Raw genomic sequence first — 12437 nt, forward strand, 5'->3', positions numbered from 1 at the left:
CAACCATGTTCACTTTCTTTTCTTAGCCTTGAGTACAAGTTTTTTTCTCTCTTAGTCTTGAGTATATATATATATTTTCTTTTTTTTTTGTGGCAAAGTTTGACCCTTTTGGAGTTGGTGTTTGGATTATACCTCATTGCTCCGGCCTCTACTTCGTTGACTTTTCAACTTTTCTTTTTGTGTAACTTTTAGTAGGGGAAAGAAAAACTCAGTTGCCTACAATACATCGTTGAAATATACTCTGAAGTACAAAAACTTACTCCGAATTTTATATCAAAACAAGTTGTAATGTGTAGATTTAAAATTAATGAGACGTGGGCCACACTTAAAATGATTGTGATTTAGAGAAGTGCTTTTCTAGATAATTTTTCTAAATTTTTAGTATTGTCGATACATTGTCTACTTGTTATTATTACTCTATTCTTTGTTCTAATTCTACTTTATAGTTGCTGTTGCTGCCACTTTCTGTATCAAGAATTAGCCTCTCTTTTTATTTATTCTGCCCTTTTTTCTTTTTTCTTTTTTTGAATTTTGATTTTTTTTTGATACAGTTGTTCTACATATACAAAATTTGAATACAACCCTTTCACATAGGATAGAACCCACACATTTTAATAAGTCTCACTGCATGTGAGAAGGTTTGTGTGCATTTAGAATTTTTATGTATATCCTATAAGCAATTTGTTTAGTGTTGATGCTAATTATTAGCAGGATTTGCCTTCTCTAGTTTTTAATTAAGATTTTCTTCAAAAAGTTTGTGATCTCAGTTTGTGACAATCCTTATAAAGCCCACTGTTCCTGTTTTATTTTTATTTTTTATGTGGAAAATTTAAATCTATTGGAAGTGGTGCTTGGATTGTACTTCATTACCCTCGGCTCTAATTAAGAAAAAAGAAAAGAAAGATGTTAGTTGCCTGCATTTACTTTTGCTAGTTAACTTTACGCTACAACAAAAATATACTTTAGTGACACTATACTAGTGGCATATTTTTAGAAAATGTCATAAAAAATGATATTTAGTGGCACGTTTTTGAAAAATGCCACAAAATGACAAACATAAAAGGCTCTAGTGACATTTCAATGAACAAGTGTCACAAAACTACAACAAAAACATACTTTAGTGGCACTACACTAGTGGCATATTTTTAGAAAATGCCACAAAAATGATATTTAGTGACACGTTTTTGAAAAAGGCCACAAAACGACAAACATAAAAGGCTCTAGTGACATTTCAATGAACAAGTGTCACAACACTACAACAAAAACATATTTTAGTGACACCATACTAGTGGCATGTTCTTAAAAATGTCACAAAAAGAATATTTGGTGGCATTTTTTAGAAAAATGTCATAGAGCCACAAACATACAAGGCTCTAGTGGCATTTCAATTAAAAAAAGTGTCACTTCACCACAACAAAAATGTCACTACAAAAACTTTTTATGAATATTTGCAATGACATTTTTTAAAAAATGTCAGGACACTAGGTAGGTGCAAATTACTTTTTATGGCACTTAGATGAAAAGTGTTATAAACAAATATTTTATAGCATTTTGAGAAATGCCACTAAGCTAAAAACTTTCCAAGCTTATAATGACATTTTTGAAAAAACAACAAATGTCAATATATTTTCTAAATTTTTAAAATGCAGTAAATGATTAAAAATAAATGAATTAAACTCAATATACACTATAGGAAAAAGCATATTCAGCGACTAAATTTCCTGACCAAAAAAATTTGGTCGCTGAAAGTATAGCTTTCAGCGACCAAAACAGCATTAGTTGCCAAAAGTAAACCTTTTTGGCAACTAAACAATTTTAGTAGCCAAAAGTCTACAATTGGCGACTAAAACTAAGTTTGGTTGCTGATTATATGGGTTTTAGTGACTAAAAAATTTTTAGTAGCCCAAAGTAAAGATTTTTGGCGACTAAAAAAATTTAGTAGCCAAAAGTCTACAATTGGCGACTAAAAATAAGTTTGGTCACTGATTATATGGGTTTTACCAACTAAAAAATTTTTAGTAGCCAAAAGTAAAGTTTTTTGGTGCCAAAAAAAAATTTAGTAGCCAAAAGTTTACAGTTGGTGACTAAAAAATAAGTTTAGTCTCCAAAAATGGTCATTTTTAGCGCGGGAGAACTAAAATCCTAAGGCGGGAATAAAATTTTTTGGTGACCAAAATTTTGGTAGCTAAAAGTGCATCTTCGGCGACCAAATCCGATTTTGGTCGACAAAAGTTAAGTTTTTTAGTAACTAAAAAACAATTAGTAGCCAAAAGTATAGAATTGGCGACTAAAAATTCGCCAAAAGTGGTATTTTTTTTTTATTTTGGTAGTAAATAGTTTATTTTACATAAATTATGTTTAATAAAATAATTATGTTTATACATATACGTTTATATTAATATGAATGTATGTACTATATAAATAATATATGTTGCATATATAATCATGTGGTGCTATAGAGGTGTAGTGGGAAGAGTGTGGTGTATAAGGTTTATGGTGTAGAAGGTTATCAGTTCGAGTCTCCGCAAGAGCGGATCAAATTGTTCTACAACGAATTATCGTCATGAATGGCACTTGATAGCGTCATGAATAGTGCCTACCATGACATTAAAGTGTCACTGAAAGGTTTTAGTCTTGATGGTGTAATGACACTTACAAGTGTCACTAACTCTTTTTTTAATGGCAAGTGGCACTTGTTCAAAATGCTACAAGACTAAAAAATGTCATTAGGAAAATAGTTTTGTGACACTTTCAAACGTCACTAAACTAAAAAAATGTTGTAGTGCACCCTACTTTCGGAGGTCCAAAATGAGGAGGGATGCAGAAAGGAGTGTCTTGACAATTGCCAATTGCAATGTCAGGCATATTCATATAGTGAAGCTAATAACACAAGGAGAGATGTTCCCAGACACGGCTGCTGGATTTGGACGTCCTTTCTCAGTAACCTTCAGGAAGAGTATGCTACAGATGCCCACAACATCTCCGTCCGCGTTGTGGCTTCCAGTATAGGTATACTTCTTTGGGAAAATTGCAAATTAGTTGAAACTTCACAAAATATTTGCAAATTCATGAAAAGGTTTATAGCTTTAATTATTAAAGTTGATAAAATTTATCACTAATTTAAGAGTTATTTTTGAAAATTTACACTGATTTGCAATTTTTCCTACTTTTCCTTCTGCAAAATAAATTGAAGATATCGTGTTTGTTGTTGTTGCTTAATTTATTCAGGGTCTGCCTTCTATTATACTAGAAATTGGAGTATGGTGTCCGGACCAGACTCGGGTTTAATTTGGGTCATGTTTTGATAATTTAAAACCTTAGTTTTTTAGAATACTTCGTATATATTATTCATTAAAAAAATGTGTTTTTAAAATGAAATTATCTATTTTTTTTGGGTGATAAAATAAAGAGTTTACAATTATTAGATTGATTTAATTTTTTTATAAATGATATATACGAAAGGTTTAAAAATAAACTGTTCGAATTATTGAAACAAAACTCATGATGAGCCCCATAGATCCAACAGTCTCTAATCCAAATCTGAGACTAAAAAAGAAATCAAACCCTTCATTTATTTATTTATTTTTATGAATATTTTTTTTATTTTTTATTAACTCACCATAAAGAATTACAACTAGTCAACAAAATTTGAGTGCTTAGTGCCATTTGAGTGCTTCCATTCTAAAAATTTTGTAATTGAAGTTACTCGACGGATTCTATACATTGAATGGTTTAAATTATCGACATGGATCCAAATCAAGACCTATGAATGCCTAACACTCCTCTCCAGTAACTCGAGAGGAGCCCTGTCCTTTCATCTAAAAATTTTGAACAAAGTCAAACCGCGTTAAAGATGATGCCGTGGAAAATGTTTTAAACTTAAGGTGTGGGCCATGTAAATTGATGACTAGATTTGCCTTTAGAATCCCCAAACCATCAATAACAGAAATCTAATATTGTTGGTCCTTTTATTAATTAGCTGATTAAGCATTCATCATATATTTCAACTTTGTTTGAGGAATCCAATCATGAAGCCCACCCCCCCCCCCCCCCCCCCCCCCCCCCCCCCCCCCAAATATATGGAGTTGTGTTGCAGTTGGAATTTCAGTTTTAGATGTTTTAGTTCACACACACTCTCTCTCTCTCTCTCTCTTTCCCTCTCTCTCTCTCTCTCTCTCTATATATATATATATATATATGTATATATCTATATATATCAGGAGCTTGTGATTGAAGGGAGGAGGCGGTGGGGTACATGGAGGAAGGAAAAGGGGCGGGGAGGGGCAGTTGCCAGGCAATAGGTGGATAGAGGGTTATGGTTTTTAGGATTATGATTTTCATATTGTTTAGCAAAGAAGATGAAGATAAAGACTAGTATTTATGTTTTCACATGGCATTTTGACTTTTAACTTAAAAAATTTTCCATGCCAAATTTCAAATTAGGCACGCGTGGCACAAATTCATTTAATTTGCACGGATTTACTATATGGAGATAAAGCAAAATAGCCGAAACTACATTTGAGTTTTATGGTTATTTTTAACATTTGTTGTTGAAATGATACGGAGTCATACCATTGTAATTTTTAGGACTATTTATGAAGAGTTTTGGGTTATTAATAAAATTTTAGAAGTGTATCTCTTCTTGTGTGTTTTGTCTTCTTAAAATCAACATAATTGTAATTTAAGTCTCGTTTGGGAACTCTCTATTTTAGCTAAAAAGTCAAAAAGTTACTGAATTAGCCATAAAACCAACAACCCATACCAAAAAGTCAAATATTCTCTTTTCTCTCTACTTTTTGCACATCTTTTCGTAAAAAGCCAAAAAATCATCCCAAACATACTAATTTTTTTTAGCTCATATTTTAGCTAAATAGTCAAAAAATTACTAAATTAACCTGTTCCCAAACGAGACCTTAATTTGTTCACAAAAGCAGTGGCAACATGGCTGATAATATTCAAAATTCTGGTGTATCCTTGTGTCACCTTATGAGTTGCAAGAAACGATGGTAGTATACAATGTCACATGTGAACAATGTGCACAAAGATGATTATATGTTATATATTGACCACGTTATATGTCATATGATATGTACATGTATTTTTCAAAGACTACTATCTATGCATCTTACTTTTTCTCAATAGTAGAAATCGGATTGTTAATTTCAACTCATATTGTATTTATTCACTTCTAGATGCATGCCTATGCTAAAGTGGTACAAGGACTTTGGCAAATCCAATTTTTTTATACGTAACACAATTTGATTATCTAACTATTATTAGAATTTCTAACAGATATGAATGTGATCTAAAATTAGTTTTTAGAAGTTCAACACGTGACAATCTTGTGTTTAAAGATAGTTTTCACCTAGCAAACCAATACAATTATTTGTATATAAAATTTTAGTACATTTATATGATACATTAGAAGAAATAGTATTCTGAATATATCATTTTATAAATTCAACAAGTATGCTTGAATTCACAAAAAAACACACTTCATTTTCGACATATTACAGTTGCAACAAACATGCAATTTGACATTTTTAGCTTATATATAGATACATTTTATGTCAAGTCTCAGGCTCCCAAAATCTTCAAGCTAGCAGTCTAGGCTAGGCTATAAGGTAATATTTTGGCAAAGGCTATTTTTTGGGTTTTTGGACTAAAATTAACAAAAAAAATACAAAATAGGCTAAAATAGTCAATAAAACAAAATGTCACATCAAATCCATAATCATTTCATTTTTTCTCTCACAAACATCACATCTAACTGCAAAAAAAAATTCAACTATCTTTCTAAATACAAAAAATTTAGCCTATTAAAATAGCCAAAAACTAAAATAACATACTAAAATAGCAACTTTTCAAACACTCACTTTGTAACATTGATTGGATATATAGTTGAACTACTCGGCCATCAGTTAATTTCTTTTTGAATTTTTTAGAAAAATCTTTTTAGGGAAATCCGGGTTACACACAAATATGGTAGGAACACATGTGATTAGCTACAATTATTATTGATATATATTTTTTTGATCTGCAAAATAAGATTATATTGATGAACATTAGAACAAGTTCCAAAGTGCTAATGATACATCAATAAAAATGCTAGTGCGCAAGCATCATAGCAAGCATATTTATCCCAACTAGGTTGGCACCAATACACCAGCACAATCATCTGCAGAACTAAGCCACAGTTGATGAGAAGCCAACTGATAAAGCCCCAAATAACTCCCAACTACAGCAGCAGTCACTGCGAAGGAACAGAGGAAACAAAGCAACCTAAGCCAAACATAACAAACAAAACCAGACCGCCAAAGCTAATCTGAGACAAACCCAAACCAACAGCCTATCAATGATTTACACAGTACCTCACCTCTGGCAGATTGTTGGTATATAGTTGCCATCTAATTTTAGTTGATTTGTCCACTAGTATTTATTCTTAATGTTGAGTTTTGCATATATGTGTAATGTAACTGATAAATGTGCCTAGAATAAAAGTATAAACACATCACATTGCAGTCAAACATGATCTTAAAACTTCAGTGGTAGCTCTTTTTTTGACATATAAATCCACTCTTGTAGGATCAACAAACAGAAGTTGTGAGACCTGTGGCACGAACATAATTCCCTATCCACTAAGCACAGGACCAAACTGTGGTGATCATGTACTCCAATTTCTTCTGCAATTACTCAAAAGGCCAAGTCAGCTTCCAGACTCTAGGAGGCACCTTTAGAGTCAAGAACATCAATCCAGAAACACGCAAGTTTGTCATTGAAGCGAAAGCTAAAGATAGATGTGGTGCTGAAAATTCAAAATCCAAAGATTTGCAGCTCAGTCCATCATCGCCTTTTCATGTTCTTAACTTGTGCTATGGTGGAATACAATTAGGAAATGGCAATGATGTGGAGCTTGACTGGAATTCCCCACTTGAGCCACTTTGTACTTCAGCCATAGACTGCATGGATTGGCCTAATTCAAGTTGCAGTGCGACAAGAGATGTTAAGGGAAGGTGTCACTGCTATGCAAACTATCAATGGAACGGGACAAGATTAGCTTGTACACAAGGTGAAGATGCTACAAAATGCATATATCTTATGATTTTTCTTAAGTACTAGATTTTTCCCAGTGGCTGGAAGAATGAATGAAACTATTAGTCAGATTTGCTGATGATTGATTTATCAACTGTAAACATTGCCTCTTGTGTTGCTTATTTGGTACCTATGTTGTTAATCAGATAGATGCAATTCTGTGCTTTTTCATATCTAAGAAAGCCATCTTCTCTCTCTCTCTCTCTCTCTCTCTCTCTCTCTCTCTCTCACTTTTTTTTTTTTAGTGAGTTCTGGAGGATCTGGGCAATCCGGAAGCGCTGATTTGAAAACCAGAGTTATTTTGTCAGTTGTGTTATGCATGTTTGTGCTATCATGCATCATTAGCTTGATTTTCTGTAGAAGAAGAATGGCAGCAACAAGACGAGGTAATTAATTAGTCAGCCCTATAATGTGCACTTACTAAAATTTCTATTTCTTTTTCTTTTACTGTTATTCTATATCCTGAACATATTAATGAAAATTTCACTATTCCCTTCCATGTTAGAAGTTTCTATAACTAAATTGCATATTTATCTTCAACATCAGAAAGCAGAGAAAGAAGAGAGGGAAGTCAAGCGCTTCAGATGTATGGCATGGAAAGAAATGTTAAAAACTTGATAGATTCGAGTGAATTCAAAGAGGATGATAAAAAAGGCATTGACGTGCTTTTTTTTGACTTAGAAAGCATATTAGAAGCTACAAATTACTTCTCAAATGAAAATAAGCTGGGAGAAGGGGGATTTGGGCCTGTTTACAAGGTTATAGTCCTTTCCTATTTACTCATTGAAGTTCATTAACATGTTGTTTCTGCTTTAATGACACCACATTTGTCTAAAAATATGCTTGTAGGGTATATTCCTTGGAGGACAAGAAATCGCTATAAAGAGGTTGTCAAGTCATTCAGGACAAGGCTTAGAAGAATTTAAGAATGAGGTTGTTTTGATTGCCAAACTTCAACACAGGAATCTTGTCAGACTTTTGGGCTACTGCATCAAAGGCGATGAAAAGATTTTACTTTATGAGTATATGCCAAACAAAAGCTTAGACACGTTCATATTTGGTTAGCTTCTATAACCAAATTCCTCAAATGCCAGTACTACATTTACTATATAGTTTACGTGCCATATGCAAAGCACGTGTTTCTTCACTAGTTAATATACATGAAACATGGTAATCTAACTGTGCTTCTTGTTTTTTTTAATGGACCATTTCCAAGATCGAACATTGTGCTTGTCTTTGGATTGGGAGAAACGCTTTGATATCATTTTGGGGATTGCTCGTGGGCTTCTTTATCTTCACCAAGACTCCAGGTTGAGGATTATCCATAGAGATTTGAAAACAAGCAACATTCTTTTAGATGAAGAGATGAATCCCAAAATTTCGGACTTCGGTTTAGCAAGGATAGTTAAGGGCAAAGAAACAGAGGCGAACACCATGAGAATTGTTGGAACATAGTAAGTATAGTATGATTGAAGGTATCATCATCAAACTAAGATTGCCATGTTTTCGGTGATGCAGATTTCAAGTCACTCATTCTTTGTCTAATGTGTCCTATCCTACTAATATTAACGTAAGTTTAGAATTTGGCATAATAATGCAGTGGCTATATGTCTCCCAAATATGCATTAGATGGATTGTTCTCAATAAAGTCTGACGTCTTCAGTTTCGGAGTAATTGTGCTTGAAATTGTCAGTGGGAAAAGGAACACCGGATTTTATCAATCTAAACAAGCCCTGAACCTTTTAGGTTATGTGAGTGCTAAAATTTGTTTGACCAAAATATATAATCTTATACGTCTTCTGGTTTACTCAAAATGTTTTGATTGGATGATTTATCATCTCAGGCTTGGAGATTGTGGAATGAGGAGAAGGCATTGGATTTGATGGATCAGACACTAATTGAATCTTGCAATAGAGGTGAAGTTTTTAAATGCATAAATGTTGGGTTCTTGTGTGTACAAGAAGATCCTAGGGATCGTCCAAATGTGTCAAATGTACTTTCCATGCTCACTAATGAAGCTACAACTCCTCTTCCAAATCCTAAAGAACCAGCTTTTGTTGCAAAGAAGTGGATTTCTTTTGCACCTTCTTCTTCCTTTGACAAACCCGAAACATCCCATTCTAATAATGAGTTGACAGTTTCTACAGAACCCGGCCGATAAATAAGATAGTATTTTCATGAATCTTTACTTCTACATTTCTGATAGTCATTTAGGTGCAATAAGTTTGTGTAATATTAATTTTAGGATAAATTACTAATAAGTCCTATTTTTTAAGACATATTACTTATTAAGTTTATCAGTCTCTCTTATTTTTATGAACAAATTTATTGCGATAAATTTATTAGCAGAACCCGTTGATAAATAAGTTTAATTAATATGATTGATAAGTAACTGCCCCCTTAATTTTATCAGTCTCAAAATCAGATTAGTGTTATCTCCATGTTTTGTGATTCTATATTTCTGTAAATTTATTTTTATTTTTATTTTTATGGTAAATTAGACTCACCTCCGTGCAGTTTGAAAGAAAAAAAGAAAAAACTAAGTTAGTCTCACTCTCTTCATATATAATAATTACACTGACTTTTCCTTTTAATATTCGAAACTGGAATGTTTATAAACATTTAAACAAATACAAATTAATATATATTATAGTAGAAAAGAGATAACAATAATATTATTTTTTTTAATATGATTAATGAATTATTAATAAAAAAATTTTTTTATTGTTATTTGAATTAAAATCTTAAGAGAAATCAACGTAATTATGATAGAAGCGTAAGATTTTTTTAGGGGATAATCGGGTGTCCGGATAAACTAGGACTAATCTTAAAACCTATGCAAAGTGTCCCCTCTACACGGGTCGGGCAAAAGTGTGGGATTAACAATATTTTTTTCATTGGTTGGGCTTTCCTCCAATCTAGAGGGGCCTTGTTTCAATAATTTAAGCCCTTCATTTTGTGGGTGATTTTATTTGCACACAAATATAAATTCAGTACACCTAACTAAAATTTTAAAACTTTAGTTTCTATTATATCTTAATATAAATTCACTAATAAGGGTAATACACATTAAATTTTAAAATAAAATATTATTTTTTTCGTAATACACCCTAATCACTTATATATATTTAATTGAAAGGGTTTTAGGGTTTATGAAAAAACTATAGTTTCAGGCCAAAAAGTGTCAAAACTTAGAGAAAAAAATATATAAATAAGAACCTTCAATGACATTAGTTTTTTAACAAAATATAAACCAAAATCTTTTCCAAAAAATAAGCAACTCTTTCTCGACGATACAATTCTAAAACTTCAATCAATGATCACAAATTCCAACTCCTCTCAAAAACTCAAAATTTTAAAAAACAACAAAAGAGCTTTTGAAAGCAAGATAGGGAAAGAGAGAGAAAGTGGCCACATTCTGCAGGAGCATCACTCTCCATCATTATCTTCATAGGCTGGAACGTACCCAGCCTCCCTTTGGGAATAGATTATTAAGTTGGTTATTTGATTTTCTACAAAAAAAAAATATATATATATATATATATAAATATAAATATATATATATATAATAAAATAAAATAAAGTAATGTGATAGAATGTTTTGTTTTATGAGCTCTTTTAACTTATAATGAGCTATTTTAATCCATCCCAAACACCGTAAAATTGTTCAACAACTTACTCTCATTCATAAAATCTATCATTTCTTGAGTCTCAATTGTGAAACTATGCGAGAATTCGGTGTGCCAATTGTTATGAAGTACGGATATTTCAAAAAGAAAAATGTATCTATATTAGATACTCATCGTATACCGATGCTCTTTGAATACTTGCGAATACGTATCGGATACTTCTTAAAAATATTGGATATTTCTTAATTAATTTTTAATTAATTTTGGAGTGTCGGATACTTAATTTTAAAATATCGAATACTCAAAGTCATATATTACTTCTAATGCTTTATTTAGTTATTTCATAAAAGGATTATAATGAGAGTTAAAGTAACAGAATTTATCAAATTGATGTATCCATATTGTCTTTCTCACTCTCTCATGTTTTTTTCTTTCTACTTTCGTTCTTTTTTCAGTGTTGACATGTAAGAATGATATTTAATTTACAATTACTTTTGCTTTTAATTTTGAATGTTTTATGAATGTTTGAAAACTCTTAACTTAATAGGAATTCCTCTTTATTTATTAATTTGTTTTAGGTTATATTTTTGTGTATATTACATTATTAAAATTATAAAAAATAATTTTTTTTACGAATGTATCCCTATTGTACCCATATTTTTTTTTTTTTGACATATCGCTGTATCTGTATGCCCATATAGCCGTATTTCATATTCAAATCTGTATCCGTGCTTCCTAGGCCAATTGTAAACAAAAGAAACAAGTGTAATGAAATTAATCTGGTTAAGAATTTTTGAAAGAATTTTTTTAAGTGGTGTAATTTGAGATTTTTAATTTGTTTATTATTTAAGTGTAGCTTGAAGAGCAATTTGGAAAAAATTATATAGAGTGTATTGATAATAAATTGGGCAGTGATTCATCCCCCGAAAGGGGGGAGCCCGAATCCCCCGAAAATGCCATTTCAAGTAAAAAAAAAAAAAAAAAAAAAAAAAAAGAAAAGAAAAAGAAAACAGTTTCCAAAAAAGGAAATTAGGGGGATTAGGGGGAGGGATTTTAGAGCTACCAAGCTTTATCCTAATAAATTATAATCTTAAATAATTTAATAGAGTGTATTGAGAAATTAAGCGTACTTAATAATTTTTTTAGATGCAAACAAAAACCCCCTTAATTTTGTCAGGTTCTTTATATATATTATCCATACAAAAAATTAGATCAAACCAATAATCACAGCTTCTTCAATTTATTATATTTTTTTAAAAAAAATAAATTGTAAATGCATTTTAAAAAATAGTCCACCTATCAATTTCGTGAGAAACATGATAAATTAAATAAATTACGATTATTGGATTGACTTAATGTTGGGCAACTAAGAAATAACATGTAAATAAGACGAGTGTTGCCGAGATGACGACGATAAGGTAGATGTGTGATGAGACTAAAAAAGACATAATTATGAATAAGTATATTCGTGAGTGGGTAGGAGTAATACTGATAGAAAATCAGTTGAGAGAGAATAAATTGAGATAATTTGATCATATATAACGAAGACCAACAGAGTTAGTAGTGAAGATATGTGATACAGTGACGATAGATTAAAGCATTAGAGGAATTGGCAGATCTATATTAAGGTGAGCTAGTATAATAAATAGAAATATAAATTCTTTTAATTTAACTAAAACAAAAATGTTTCGTAACTCGAATTTGTGTGGTTCGAAT

The 12437-nt window shown here is 31.4% G+C and overlaps 1 protein-coding gene across 2 annotated transcripts; it reads left to right on the plus strand.

Annotated features, from left to right (window-relative positions):
* Positions 1–2785: 2785 nt before the first annotated feature.
* LOC114281516 (G-type lectin S-receptor-like serine/threonine-protein kinase At4g03230) lies at positions 2786–9719 on the plus strand. Of its 2 annotated transcripts, none has more exons than XM_082883840.1 (8): positions 2786–3009; positions 6586–7069; positions 7338–7478; positions 7639–7850; positions 7942–8152; positions 8309–8546; positions 8693–8843; positions 8936–9719. In XM_082883840.1, the coding sequence occupies exons 2-8, from the start codon at positions 6667–6669 to the stop codon at positions 9251–9253; spliced, it is 1674 nt and encodes a 557-aa protein (XP_082739966.1). In that variant the 5' UTR covers positions 2786–3009; positions 6586–6666; the 3' UTR covers positions 9254–9719. The 2 variants fall into 2 exon arrangements, with proteins under 2 accessions (XP_082739966.1, XP_082739967.1); XM_082883841.1 differs by having other exon boundaries at positions 8693–8838; positions 8936–9104.
* The last annotated feature ends 2718 nt before the right edge of the window (positions 9720–12437 follow it).

Source organism: Camellia sinensis, chromosome 8, assembly GCF_055761805.1.
Source record: "Camellia sinensis isolate YWXY chromosome 8, ASM5576180v1, whole genome shotgun sequence".
Classification (NCBI taxonomy): domain Eukaryota; kingdom Viridiplantae; phylum Streptophyta; class Magnoliopsida; order Ericales; family Theaceae; genus Camellia; species Camellia sinensis.